The 13,585-nt window shown below is 40.9% G+C and overlaps 1 protein-coding gene across 6 annotated transcripts in view; it reads right to left on the bottom strand.

The window, feature by feature from the left end:
• The window catches only part of LOC128861111 (T-cell activation Rho GTPase-activating protein), an 80,725-nt gene that overhangs the window by 37,559 nt on the left and 29,581 nt on the right, over positions 1–13,585 (bottom strand). For all 6 annotated transcript variants that reach the window (XM_054099013.1, XM_054099011.1, XM_054099012.1 and 3 more), the window contains exons 2-3: positions 4,056–4,257; positions 485–668 (exon numbers count right to left, since the gene is read on the bottom strand). In XM_054099013.1, the coding sequence (XP_053954988.1) occupies positions 485–668; positions 4,056–4,257 (386 nt within the window). The remainder of the gene's footprint in view (positions 1–484; positions 669–4,055; positions 4,258–13,585) is intronic.

Below are 13,585 nucleotides of genomic sequence, written 5' to 3'. Positions count from 1 at the left end.
GAGCCGAGGTCGTGTACAGATAGTCGGATCAAACATAAACATCACGAGCCTGGGTCGTGATTGAATGTTAGTTTCTATCAGTATGCCACCAGAGTTAGTCACGAGTCTCATAATTGCTGTGACCTTTCTCGGGCGTAACACTTGGGCGCGAGTTTCGTCGAGCTAAATGACACGGCAAGGGGTTAAACTTCATCAAGAACAAAAATACAGCATCTTTCAAATGTGTTTAGGCCCCGCTTATGCTCCAATTAATGGTGAGCGACGTGGTATTGTTTGACACATAGAGAGTTCCACAGTTGTATGACATCTCCAAACGGTATATTTTTCACTTTTCCTTTGCGTTTTATATTGATTAAATCAATCAGAATATTCTTTAAGTTTTCATTTTTTCACTTCCCTAGTGTTTGCCGCCCAAATCATCCTCATTATTCTGTGATGGGTGAATACATAAAAAAATATGAATAGCAATCGAAGTTTTACTTACGTGCATATTTTTGTTGAGCCAATTTACCACGTGGTGGAGGTGGATACTGAAAGCTGCAAATCCATTCATCCTGCACTTTAAGAATACGCCCAGTAACTCTCGCATAGTATTCATAATTTTCGCGCCCAAACAAATCATGTGTAGCAAATTTATCAATTATCTGTTTCATAATTTTTGTGGCCACCTGTAACACAAATCAAACATTATTCATCAACCAATAAACTAAAACATATTATAATAAATTTATGTATTGGGAATAAATGTTAAATTTATATTAATATCTAAAATTTTAGTATAAAAAACCAAGTTATCAGGTCAGTCCATAAGTTCATGCCTATTTTACCCATAATTTCACTTTTGTACGATTTTTGCATACAAAAAATTATTCGCGGAATATAACGGAAATATATAAGTATTTATATTTTCTTTGATATATTGTGCATTCAACAAATGATTTTAATCGCGGATAGAAGCACGTGTTGTTAAAATATAAAGTGGAATCTTTGCACGCGTATAAGAGGCCAGTTCACAGGCACTGGTTCAGTTGGGAAAGGTTTCAAAGCTGGGAAAATGGGTTCCGAATAGACTTTCCGTTGCCAACCTTCAGCAGAGAGTGAATGTGTGTTCTCAGCTGCTGCAACGGCTTGAAAATGAAAGTTGTTTTAACCGTATCGTTACTGGTGATAAAAAAAATGGGTCCTTTACAAAAATCCTGTTCGCAAACGCCAATGGTTAGATAAAGATGAAACACCAGAACCGACCCCTAGAGATAGCCTTCACCCCAAGAGGATTCTTCAGTCTATTTGGTGGGATATGGCCGGTATTGTTTATTATGAACTTCTGGAACCAAACCAGACGATAGCTGCTGATTATTATTCCCATCAGCTATCAAACTTGAATGAGGCACTTAAAAAAAATCGACCGTCTTTAGTGAATAGAGGCAAAGTTTGTTTCACCACGACAACGCAAGACTTCATACCGCAAGGCAAACGCCATGGTGCAGAATGAAATTAGTAAACTCCTTTAAGAAGGAGATCAAATCTCTTGGGTATGCAAGTAACATTTCTCTGATCTGGGTTCCAGGACACAGGAACATAGAGGAAATGAAATGATGATGAGCTTTCCAAGAAGTGGACTGAATTGGCCTCAGAGACCTCCTACCCGGTCATCGGCATCCCCCTGACAGTTGTTAAAGGGGAACTGCTCAAATTATTTCTCAGGAAAGCGCAGAAAAGATGGAGCTCCATTTCTTCGTGTTCTAATTCGAAAACTATAAGGTTGGCCAAAAAGTCTTGCGGTATTTTTATTGAATTTTCAATTGTTCATAAAATTGGTTATTATAATGCGATTTAAGTCAAATATGCGCCGTTTTGTTCGATGACGAGTTCCCAACGAGATGCCAACTTCATAGGTGGTAATCACTTGGTGCGAGATCCGGACTATACGGTGGATGCAAAAGAACCTCCCATCCGAGCTCCCGGAGCTTCTGGCGCGTCACCAAAGGTGTGTGTAGCCTGGCGTTGTCCTGATGGAAGACAATTCGGCCTCTGTTGATCAAAGATGGCCTCTTCTGCATGAGTGCTGCATTCAAGCGGTCCAGTTGTTGGCAGTACAGGTCCGAATTGAGCGTTTGGCCCTAGGGGAGCAGCTCATAGTGGATGATTCCCTGCCAATCCCACCAAACACACAGAAGAACCTTCCTGGCCGTCAATCCAGGCTTGGCCACCGTGTGGGCAGCTTACCCGCTTTTCGACCACGACCGTTTGCGCTTCACGTTGTCGTAAGTGACCCATTTTTCATCGCCAGTCACCATCCGCTTCAAAAACGGGTCGATTTTGTTGCGATTCAGAAGCGATTCGCATGCATCCATACGGGCAAAAATGTTTTTTTGCGTCAAGTCGTGTGGCACCCATACATCGAGCTTCTTTTTGAATCCAAACTTCTTCAAATGGTTTATAACGGTTTGATGACTCATGCCCAGCTCTTGGCCGATGCTACGGCTGCTACTATGCCGGTCTCTTTCGATCAATTCAGCGATTTTATCGCAATTTTCGACGACAGGCCTTCCGGACCGTGGCGCATCTTCGATCACCTCTGCACCAGAACGAAAACGTTGAAACCATCGTTGTGCGGTGGAAATGGAAACTGTATCGGGTCCATAAACTGCACAAATTTTATTGGCAGCATGAGATGCATTTTTGCCTTTATCGTAGTAGTACTGTAAAATATGCCGTATTTTCTCTTTATTTTGCTCCATGTTTGCCACGTTATAACTCACGAACGACTAAAAGCAAACAACAATTAATGTGTTAGCACGTCAAAAGAGCTTTCCAAAAAGCTCTAGCGTGAACCGATGCGACGAATACAACTAGAACTACGCATTTGCAAAGACAAGCTTGCGGAAATACCGCAAGACTTTTTTGACAACCTTATATTTGGCCCCAGTACAATACACGAAGGTTTCAGAAAGTCCTTTGGAGTCCTCGCCAATTAATTTCACAACTCGTAGCTGTGTTTACCGGTCACTGGACGATCGGCACACACACGGAAAAGCTAGGATTACCATTTAACCCCCATTGCAGAAGCTGTGGGACCTTTCAGAGAAGGAGACTGTTGAGCATATTCTCTGTAAATGTTCGGGTTTGGCGGCTAGACAAATAAGGCCACTGCTCCTTTCTTCGACAGCCTAGGGCAGTGCGCCAACCTAAATCCCATCAATCTTCTCCATTATATCAACAGCTCTTGCTGGCTGTAGAAATCTTCCAGTTGGAGGTCTCATAATGGTATCAAAACGGCGCTTTAGTGCTACTTGAGGAGTGCCAGACTTCAACCATTTCACCTACCTACCTAGCCCCCTATGCCAGAAAAATGGATGTGTAAATATGAAAAAATTGGAAAATCAATTATCTGGATTTTGGTATAACACCAAAAGATTAATAAAGTCACCCCATTAACTCGAAATTTGAAAATTTGTACAGTCATCCCTCTGGCATAAGGACAATGAAATGTTGGCTGCGAAAAATGTCATTTTTCATTCGCATTTTTCGCAATTAATCGGCATGTTAGTAGTTGCAGCATCGTTTAGGAGCTAAAGATCGACCATAAAACAGTTTTAAACCATTTGCGCAAAAATTTTACACAAAAGAGTGGATTTATTTTTCCAAAAACAAATATTTTATACGTTCACAACTAATATTCAACAGCTGTGGCTAAATTTTTAATACTGTTTAATATTTTTAATATGGCAGACGCCCCGGTTCTTCAAATTCTGCTCAGTCCAAACCAAATTTACACCATCATGCCTTACATAATGTGCTCGGATGTGAAGCGAGTACCAGTATTTGTACTTCCCCGACCGAGTACCTCTGAATGTATGGACATGAGTTCACGTTCAACTTCGATTAGCATAAATCGATCTAAATGCCCAAATGCACAAATGCTTAAAATATGAATTTATTTTGGTACTCTTACTAAGACCGATACTTCTTCCTCCAACTTCTCATGTATTGTGCATATGTATGAATGAATATATGTATGTATTGATTCATGGATGTTGGATGTTTTAACGTACCTTGAATTTAAGCACATCCTCCATACGAGCGGTTTTCCCATCACTAACGCACGATTGAAAGAAACTGGGTGCCACGGAAACGCCCAGTGCCTCACTGGTCATGCCAGTGCTAGCTTGAGTTGCATTGCTGGCAATAACACGGAATGTACCAAATAGTAAAACTAGTAAACGTTGAGTGTATTTCGGCAGTGATGTAAATAATCTAAATATAGAAGAATAATAAAAACGATAATTAAATTACAATTGTCGTCATTAGTATACGGTAACAATTACTCATAGCCAATGTAAATAATGATAAATCCTAAGTCTTCCTCTTAATATGCATTATTATTACTTCTGAAGGTGAACTAGAAGGGCAATATACTGTGAGCGTCAAATAAAAGTGTGCACCACTTATTGATAAGATTTGATTATTTATTTATTTTATTTTAGTTATTTTTTTAATTATTTATATATTTTTTAATTTTTTTTATAGTAGATACATACTAAATACAACAAAAACCATTTAAAGCAAAGTTTCAATCTTTGTATAAAATTTGTAAATATTCGATAAATTTTCATGGAAATTTCAAACTTATTGCTCCGAATTTTTATAACTTTTTTATCCATTTATTTTATATTAGCTATTTTTTATTTTGTTTATTTATTTTTTATTTTATTTATTTTGTCATCCCCAAACCCCTTACATCCCGTTATTTCCTCTCCTAGCCCACCCCCTAATCCAGGGTGTTATGCGACACCGTGCCCATTGGATGGTTTGCAGCCAGGGGGTTCACCAGACCGGCTATATTTCAACGGCGCCTTCCTAACACCGAGCCGCCTTAGGAAGTAACTGTGGCCGTGCCACGGCATGGGGCGCTGCCGTGGTGGACCGTTTTGAATTCCCCATTATATAAATAGACCACTGCGCTCGCCTCGTCGAGCAGGTGGTCGTACAAAAAAGATGAATACCAACAAAAATTTAAGTAACAAAACTTCCACTGCAGCGGGAGCAGGCTATAGTGGTCGTAATTCTACTGCCAAACATACACATAACGCTCTTCAGCGCGGAGGTGCCGTTGTCAACGAAGACTCGGACCACGAAAGCGTCGGAAGCACTAACACAGCTGAGGAAGAGGCTCTTCTGCGTTCTCCGGCTGAGTCCAATGGTGCTGCTTCGGATAGCAAGAACAGACCAAGGATCAAGCCTGATAAAGAGAAGCTGAAGGTCAAAGCCCGATACAAGGCCGCGGTCAAAGTTTGTGACCGATTTGGCAGCAAGTCCAACCTGACGAAGCAAGAGGAGGAACGGTTGGCTTGGACCAGAGAGGAGATCAAAAATGGCCGGGCCTTCCACGCAGCAAAGCCAATGTTCGCAGCCTCCAATCTGAAATATGCGAACAAAATCGAAGAAGAGCTAGCCATCAAGAGGCAGCGTTCTGCGGATAGTGAGGCCTCAGGGCCATCAAAAAAGCAGAAGCACAGGCACGAGACGGTTAAACCGAAAAACGGAGACGAAAGACCTACGACGTCAAAAGCAGCGGCTCTCACTGACCGTAGCGACCTGCTGGGGCGAATGTCGCAGGAACGGTGGAAAGTAGTGGAAATGAAGCTACTGGAAACCTTGCTTACTAAAATGGACGTAGAGCCGAACGCACCCATGCCAGCATTCGACGGAGCAGGGTGGTTCAGCGGCATCAAAATCATAAAATGCAAGGATGACCCCACGCTCACATGGCTAAAGGAAGCGGTAAAAACGCTTCACGGACTGTGGGAGGGGGCATCACTGGAAATTGTTGATCGCAGCTGCATTCCCTCAATACCGAAGGCAAAGGTTTTCATTCCGCGAGTGGTAAAACCGGAATATGCACTGCGACTACTACGACAAAACACGGACGTGCCGACAGACGATGGGAAAGTGTTGAGCGTGTCAAAACCAGCAGCTGCTAATGGTAGCCAGGACTATATTATCAAAATCAACAAGCCGGCAGAGGACCTGCTTTACGCGCGATTCGGGAGGATGGCTTGGGGAGTTGGTAGCGTGCACCTTCGCCTCAAAAAGCGCAACCCGGCAGATGACAACCACAACACGCTCGCTGCGGGGGAGGTGGAAGAGGATCTCGGTATAAAAGAGATTCTGGAAGCCTCCCTCAATATACAGGAAGTGGAGAAGGGTGTCTTGGAGGTAGTATCCAACCCCGAGAAGGTACTGAGGCCAGATGCGGAAAGTCCTTCAGATAAACCTCCACAAAAGTAAGAACACCTCAGCCGAGCTCCTGCTCAACATAGAGGGAGTCGGCTACGATGTGGCTCTAGTCCAGGAACCATGGATAGCATCGGGCAACATAGTCTCCGGTCTAAAGTCACACAACTACAGCACATACACCCCGATTGTAAAAAATAAGGTAAGAACAGCGATAATGGTCAAAAAAAGTATATGTTCTTATATTGATCATAATCTCTCTTCAGACGATCTGACAGTGGTGGCACTGGAGGGCTGCAAGGATGAGACGCTACTTTTTGGGCCCTGCTATATGCCACATGTGAAGAAGCACCACAGACGGAACTTCGGAAGCTGGTAGAAACAGCTGCCAGAAAGAAGCATGCTCTGGTGGTAGGAACGGACGCAAACGCACATCACACGGTCTGGGGAAGTGCAGACATAAACGACCGAGGTGAGTCACTTTTTACCTATATTCTTCAGAGTAGCCTAGAAATAGCTAATAGAGGTGAAGAACCAACATATGTGGGACCAACCTCGAAGAATGTACTCGATTTAACACTCTACACAAGCAGGCATGTTATGGTTCAGGAATGGGAAGTGTTGAGTAGGCCCTCATTCTCTGATCACAGATACATAAGCTTTCAGGTTATATTCCGCTCAAAAAACAAGTTTACATCCTTTAGAAATCCTAAGAATACGAACTGGGACTTGTATAGGGATATACTATCAAAAACACCAATGATACCCCGGAAATACAAGTCACACGTCGCGCTTGAGAAAGGGGTTGAATTGTTTGCAACTACTCTTGTCAAAGCCTTTAAAAGATCCTGCCCTCCAACACGTAATAGACGCAAGGTGAAGCCTCCTTGGTGGAACAGAGAATTAGGAGCACAAAGGCGTAGAGTACATGAATTCTATAGGTTAGCCAAAGTTGCTGACAATGAGTTCTGTTGGAAAGAATATAAGGATCTACTAAAAGTATACAAGAAAGAGATACGTAAAGCCAAGAGAGAATCTTGGAAAGACTTCTTCTGTAGCAGAATGGAAGACACTAACGATGTCGCTAGACTCAGGAAACTGGTATCCAAGAATCCGTCTATGCCAAGAGCAATACGAAAAATTAACGGGGAGTGGGCTGACAGCTGTGAGAAATCTCTAGAAGACCTAGCCAGTACACATTTTCCAGGGTGTGCGGGCACTGCAGATCTCGAACCTAGAGGAGATATTGTGCACGAAATCCCGACGAACGTAATTACAACCAACAAAATAGAATGGGCTATACAAAGTTTCGACCCATATAAATCGCCAGGACTGGAAGGAATCTTCCCAGCCATGCTCCAAAAGGTAAGCCATCTTGTGGTACCATGGTTAAGAACGATATTCAGGGGATGCCTGAGGTTCGGCTACGTTCCTGTATTGTGGAGAGAAGCGAGAGTTGTGTTTATTCCAAAAGCCGGAAAAAGCAACCCTCTATACTCATAGGAATACAGGCCCATTAGTCTGACCTCATTTCTACTGAAAACGTTAGAGAAGATTCTATATATGTACATACATTAGAGACACAATTGCGCCGGACGAATTATCCAAGGCGCAGCATGCTTACACTAAAGGCAGATCCACTGAAACTGCACTTCACTCACTTGTACTAAACATAGAAAAGGTGTTAGAATATAAGGAGTATGCTCTAGGCGTATTTCTAGATATATCAGGGGCCTTTAACAACGTGACAAAAGATGCTATTTTAAATAGCATAGAGTCACTTAATGTGCAACCCGCGGTTTATCTATGGATAAGGCAGCTAGCAGAAAGATAAGAGCGGAGTGGAACGATGCGAGCGTCACCAAATATGCATGCAGAGGTACTCCGCAAGGTGGGGTACTATCGCCGCTATTATGGCTACTTGTAGCAAATGAAATTCTTAAGAAACTTGACGGAGGGGCACCAAAACTAGTAGCATATGCCGATGACATAGCTATAGTAGTTACGGGAAAGTACCTGGACACCATCAGTAATGTGATTAACAACACTCTCAAAACGATACACCAATGGGCATCTCGCGCAGGGCTAGGGATAAACGCGGGAAAAACGGACATGGTACTTTTTACAAGGAAGTACAAAGTTCCGGCGTGGAACCTCCCGAAGCTAAGCAACAACGAACTCCTTCTCAAAGATTATGCGAGGTACCTCGGAGTAATACTGGACAGCAAATTGCTGTGGAAGCACAACGTTGAGGAGAGGGTGAAAAAGGCCAGTAATGCGTTGTACGCATATAAAAGAATGCTGGGCGTTACTTGGGGTCTATCACCCTCTCTGATGCATTGGTGCTGCACAGCAGTAGTCAGACCGATATTGCTGTATGGAACCTTAGTATGGTGGACTGCAACAAAAAAAATGACATACTTAATGCCGCTGGAAAGGATTCAACGACTCGCTGCTCTGTGCATAACAGGAGCGATGAAGACCACTCCAACGGCGGCGCTGGAAATGATACTCAGCATGCCACCTATTGACCTCATGGCGGAAAACCTGGCAGCGAAATCCGCGAGGAGGCTAATGGCTGCGGGGGTATTCACCTGCAGAACCTTTGGTCTTAGCTCAATAGGAAAGTGGAGCTCAGGTGGCACGGACTACATGACTCCGTACTTTAATTGGGAGAGAAGGTTTCGCACTACAATTGAAGAGGAGGGATGGCACAAAGGCATGAAGCCTGGCCATAGAACTTTTCACATCTATACTGACGGCTGGAAAACTCCAGACGGAGTGGGAGCGGGTATTTACTGCTCAAAACTAGGAATAAGGCAGCCTATCAAGCTGCCAGACCACAGCAGTATTTTCCAAGCGGAAGTTTTTGCTGTGGGGAAGGCCGCGGAGCTAGCCTACACTAGAACAAGAAAGAACTCAACAATTAATATATACGTGGATAGTCAAGCAGCAATAAGAGCAATAAGCTCATATTGTATTAAGTCCAAAAATGTTCGACGGAGGCCAGGGAGGCCATAGAAAGGCTAGCCGCAAACAGTAGGCTGCATGTCTACTGGGTACCCGGTCACAAAGGCATTATGGGGACCGAAACAGTAGATAAGATAGCAAAAAGTGCTGTTAGACTACCATTTGAACAAGAGAACGACATACCAAAACCGCTAAACACAGTATACAACGAAATGGACGACCACATGAAAAGGCAAGTGGAAGCTAGGTGGACTAACCTGACCACATGCAAAACAACAAAAGTCATGTGTAGAACTAACGACAAAAAACTGACTCAATTCGTACTTACGCTCTCGCGAAAGGAATGCAGAACTATCATAGGTATGCTAACAGGTCACAATCTATTGGCTGCACATGCGTACAAGATAGGGATTGCTAACACGGACAAATGCAGAAAATGCAGAGAGGATGTTGAGGAGACTTTAGAACACCTTCTGTGCGTTTGTCCGGCATTATTAAAAACGCGACTAAGATGCCGGGTCTGGAAGACGTCTCAAAAGCGGAGCTCGCAGCCCTACTTAGATTCGCCAAAAGCGCTGACATCCTACATGATGTCTACTTTAAGTATTTATAGAGGTCGGTCTCCATCTGATATCACTAGGGACCAAAAGGTCTATGCGTGGCTTATTGCCAACCAGGCTAACCTAACCTAACCTATTTATTTTATTTATTTAATTTATTTATTTATTTTTTTATTTTATTTATTTATTTATTATTTTATTTATTTATTTTTTATTTTGGAGAAAATGGCCGCGACCAAAAAAATACACAAAAATCAGTATTCAATATTCTTATAGAAATCTACCTAACATTCCTTTTTAATGTTCTGCTGTTCTCGCCCTTTCGAGTTGCTTGATTGCTAATGCTGAAAACAGTGAAGCCCGTAAACGCAATTCCGACTCAGCTGTTTCGATCAAACTAATGAGAACCCCATGTAAACGAAAAGTTCCTTCCTTCCGTATCGTAGTACCGTAGATTTTATTTCACCATTATTAAAAAAATTCCGTAATTCCGACCCAGCGGATTGCTCTCTCACCACACAGTGTAGCCAAGCAGTACATTTCGAAATCATTTACAAAATAAACTTAGATAAATGATAATCTTTGTTAAAATAGCTTAAAAATACTGTTGAATAATGTTAATTATAGATAAATGAACTATTTGCATTTGTTGGTTTTTGGCTTTGGTTTATTAAACAATGAAAAATTGTAACTGATAACGCGGATGTGTGAAAAAGTGTGTAAGCAAAAATATCAATGGCAACATTGTGTAGATACAACCAAACACATACACACACAAACCGATGTATTGTGTAAATATGTAATTAAAAGAACGCAGATGTTCTCGGGGTGAGTTTTTGTGCACGGTAAGGGCATGCGGTAAGGGATTCCATGCGGCCTTCACTGTTTTCAGCATAAGTCTTCACTTTCCCGTCTTCAGTATTTTTACTTTTTGCTTTTTGCCTTAAACCTTTTAGTTTTCCCGACTTGTCACGATCAGCGCGCAGGAGAGAGAGTCTCGTTGCCATTTTGGCTGCCAGGTAGGGTTGTATTTAGAAAAATGAGTAGTGAATACTTAACCGACGTTTACACCACTCAAATTTCGACTCATGTCCTAAACAACCATAGTAACCAAGAATGATAGAAAGAAGATTGCGCCCATCAGAGCGTACGTGACGTCACGTTTGCTGAGTTGTGCAGTATTGCCAACCATTTGCTCTTCGCAATAAATTTAGTGCCTTTTTATACCGAAAATGCGAAAATTTTGAAGTTTCGTGTTTGCTTCTTTTTTTTAATTTAAAGCTACCGAAACTATAAGTTAAAAAACAAACTATATTATTAAACAAAAAAAAGGTTAAAAAGGTCACTCTGAGAAGATTTTAGTGCTAATGAAATTTTTTTTACTCTTATAAAATTTGATAAGTTGAAAGTGCAAATTTAATATTTGGCTCCATTTAAGGTTATGCAAAAATATTAAATGCCCCTCTCTCAACTCTTTTTAAGATTGAAAACCTTTTTACACATTTTAAAAAGCCTTTGAATTTATTGAATGCGAATTAAAACCATAGAGGTGTAATCGTTTCTTCCGGTCATCAATCCTTAGTGAGACATAGGACATTAAGAGTTATATTTATTGTAAAAATAAACTACTAAATACTAAAGAAACCATACTGACATTTTTACAAAAAGAGTACCTTATCTAGTTATATTACATAACTTCAAATATAGCAAAAAAGTCGTTCCCTTAAGGGGTTATACGCAGTTATGACTTTCAAAAAAATCGATTTTTGAAGTGAAACTTCTTTAGGCGCGTCGGGGGCCCCAAGGTAGATTGAAAATAGGCGAGTGAAACGGTAAGTTCGGAGCGTTACCGAAATCCGTCAAATGGGCGGGGCCAAGGAGCAGCTGCTCCTTCCCACTCTCGCCTATTCGCTCTCTCTGTCGCTCTCTCGCATCGCAAGCGCTGAACGATGTGAGGGAGCCACCGAGACACGCCGTCTCTCCCCTTCTCTCTCGAATTTGGAAATAATATGAACTGAAATGTATATAGCACACAAGTAAGCATTGAAGTAGACTGGCGACATGCAGGCAACCGACAATCGACAACCGACAACGGGTATTATAGATAGCCATAGCCCGTGCAAATGAGTGCTGTGTGTGAGTATCAGATAAAGCGCCGATTGAATGTGTGTAAGCGGGAAAGCAATAAGAAACTGCTGTGAAGCAAATAGATGGTAGGTATGGAGGAGACGAAGCGATACAATGAGTGCGTTTGCCAAACGAGTGACGATAGTTGAAGTAGAAGGTTGTAAAATGACATTTCAAACGTTTCGGTGATTAAAGCAAATTGATTAACGCGCCAAAAGTAGGCAAAAAATACCATTGGAAGTGCAAAGAAATGTCAGCGTCAAGTGCAACACTGCACCCAAGTGTCAAATTTGAAGCTAATAAGGACAAAAATAAATAGTACAAATTTATGTGGAGTGATATAGGAAAAAAAATATGAAAACCTGAATTTAACACGAGAGGGGGGGGAGAGATCTAAACCGAGGCTCCCATGCATGGAACAACCAACTTAGAAGTTTCACTTCTACCGTGCGTGAGTCTGACAGACCCTAGTTTTTTTTATTGCATTTTTGTAATGTACATATATTCAAAAGTATACGCACGAAATTTGAAGTAGATCTAAGCAATACTTTCGGAGTTATACCTAAATATGTAGAGATGCCTCGGCACGTTTTAAGGTAGGTATTGAAACTTTGAACGTGTTTTTTTCAAAACGGCATTTTTCAAGTCGGTGTACACGATATCTCGAAAACGGCTTGTTTGATCGGTCAACCGTTTTAACTCAATCTTTAAAGATACATTTTCTAGTAATTAATCGTTCCTTTAGTAAATCTGATACTTATTTTCCATTTTATAATCAATTTACGGCCAAATTTTAACGCAAAAATCGAAATCATTTCTTTTAAATGCTGCCATTTTGTGAAAGTTCACTATTTTGATTAGCCGAACGATTAATTACTAGATAATCTAATATAATATATTACTAAAAATTTGTTTGGTTTTTTGATTTCAGATAATCCAATCCTGAGTTACGATGTACACCGTAAATCGTCTTTTTTTTAAGGAGGTTCCAGAAATCGCCTGCAGCGCGCTCTATAATCAACATTTTCATAAATAAAAAATTTTGTTACGTTCTTGAAGGATGCTTTTATAACCGCCAAAAATTTTCAAATTAAAATATTCTGAAGTTTCTTCAGGATAAATCCTTGACAACCCGTCTTTTATTTGCTTCATAACTGCGTATAACCCCTTAACAAAAGAGTCTCGCTTAACAAAAAAAAACTCCTAAATTAAATTGTACATAAGCATAACACATTTATTAAAAAATACGCACATTTTAAAGACAATTTGTCACGCATACAAAGCTCTTTAAGTGATTCAATAAAAATTTGTTGGGTTATTTTCTTTGAATGGGCATTTTAATGCGTTTTTATATCCAAAGCTAGGCAACACTGCAGTAGCGAGAGAGAGATTTGACTGCCGAAAGCAGAAGAACACCAACAACACCTGCACTCGCGGGCAATGCCACCAGATGTTAAAAAAAAGTAAAGCTAAATAAAACTGAGTGAATTATTTAAATAATTATTAAAAAATGTATATTTTACAAAATTATAAACATGACATTTTAGTTAGAACAACTAGAAAAATGTCATGAAGAAAGAACTAAAACTCCGAGACACAAAATAATAAAAATAACAAAAAAAAAAAGATAAATCAAGTTACGAAAATGGTAATCTGGCCATACTGGAGCTAAAATCACGTAACTAGTTGTC

The sequence above is a fragment of the Anastrepha ludens genome, chromosome 4, assembly GCF_028408465.1.
Source record: "Anastrepha ludens isolate Willacy chromosome 4, idAnaLude1.1, whole genome shotgun sequence".
Taxonomy (NCBI): Eukaryota; Metazoa; Arthropoda; class Insecta; order Diptera; family Tephritidae; genus Anastrepha; species Anastrepha ludens.
The sequence above is the reverse complement of the archived record's forward strand: the minus strand, read 5'-3'. Positions and strand labels throughout refer to the sequence as shown.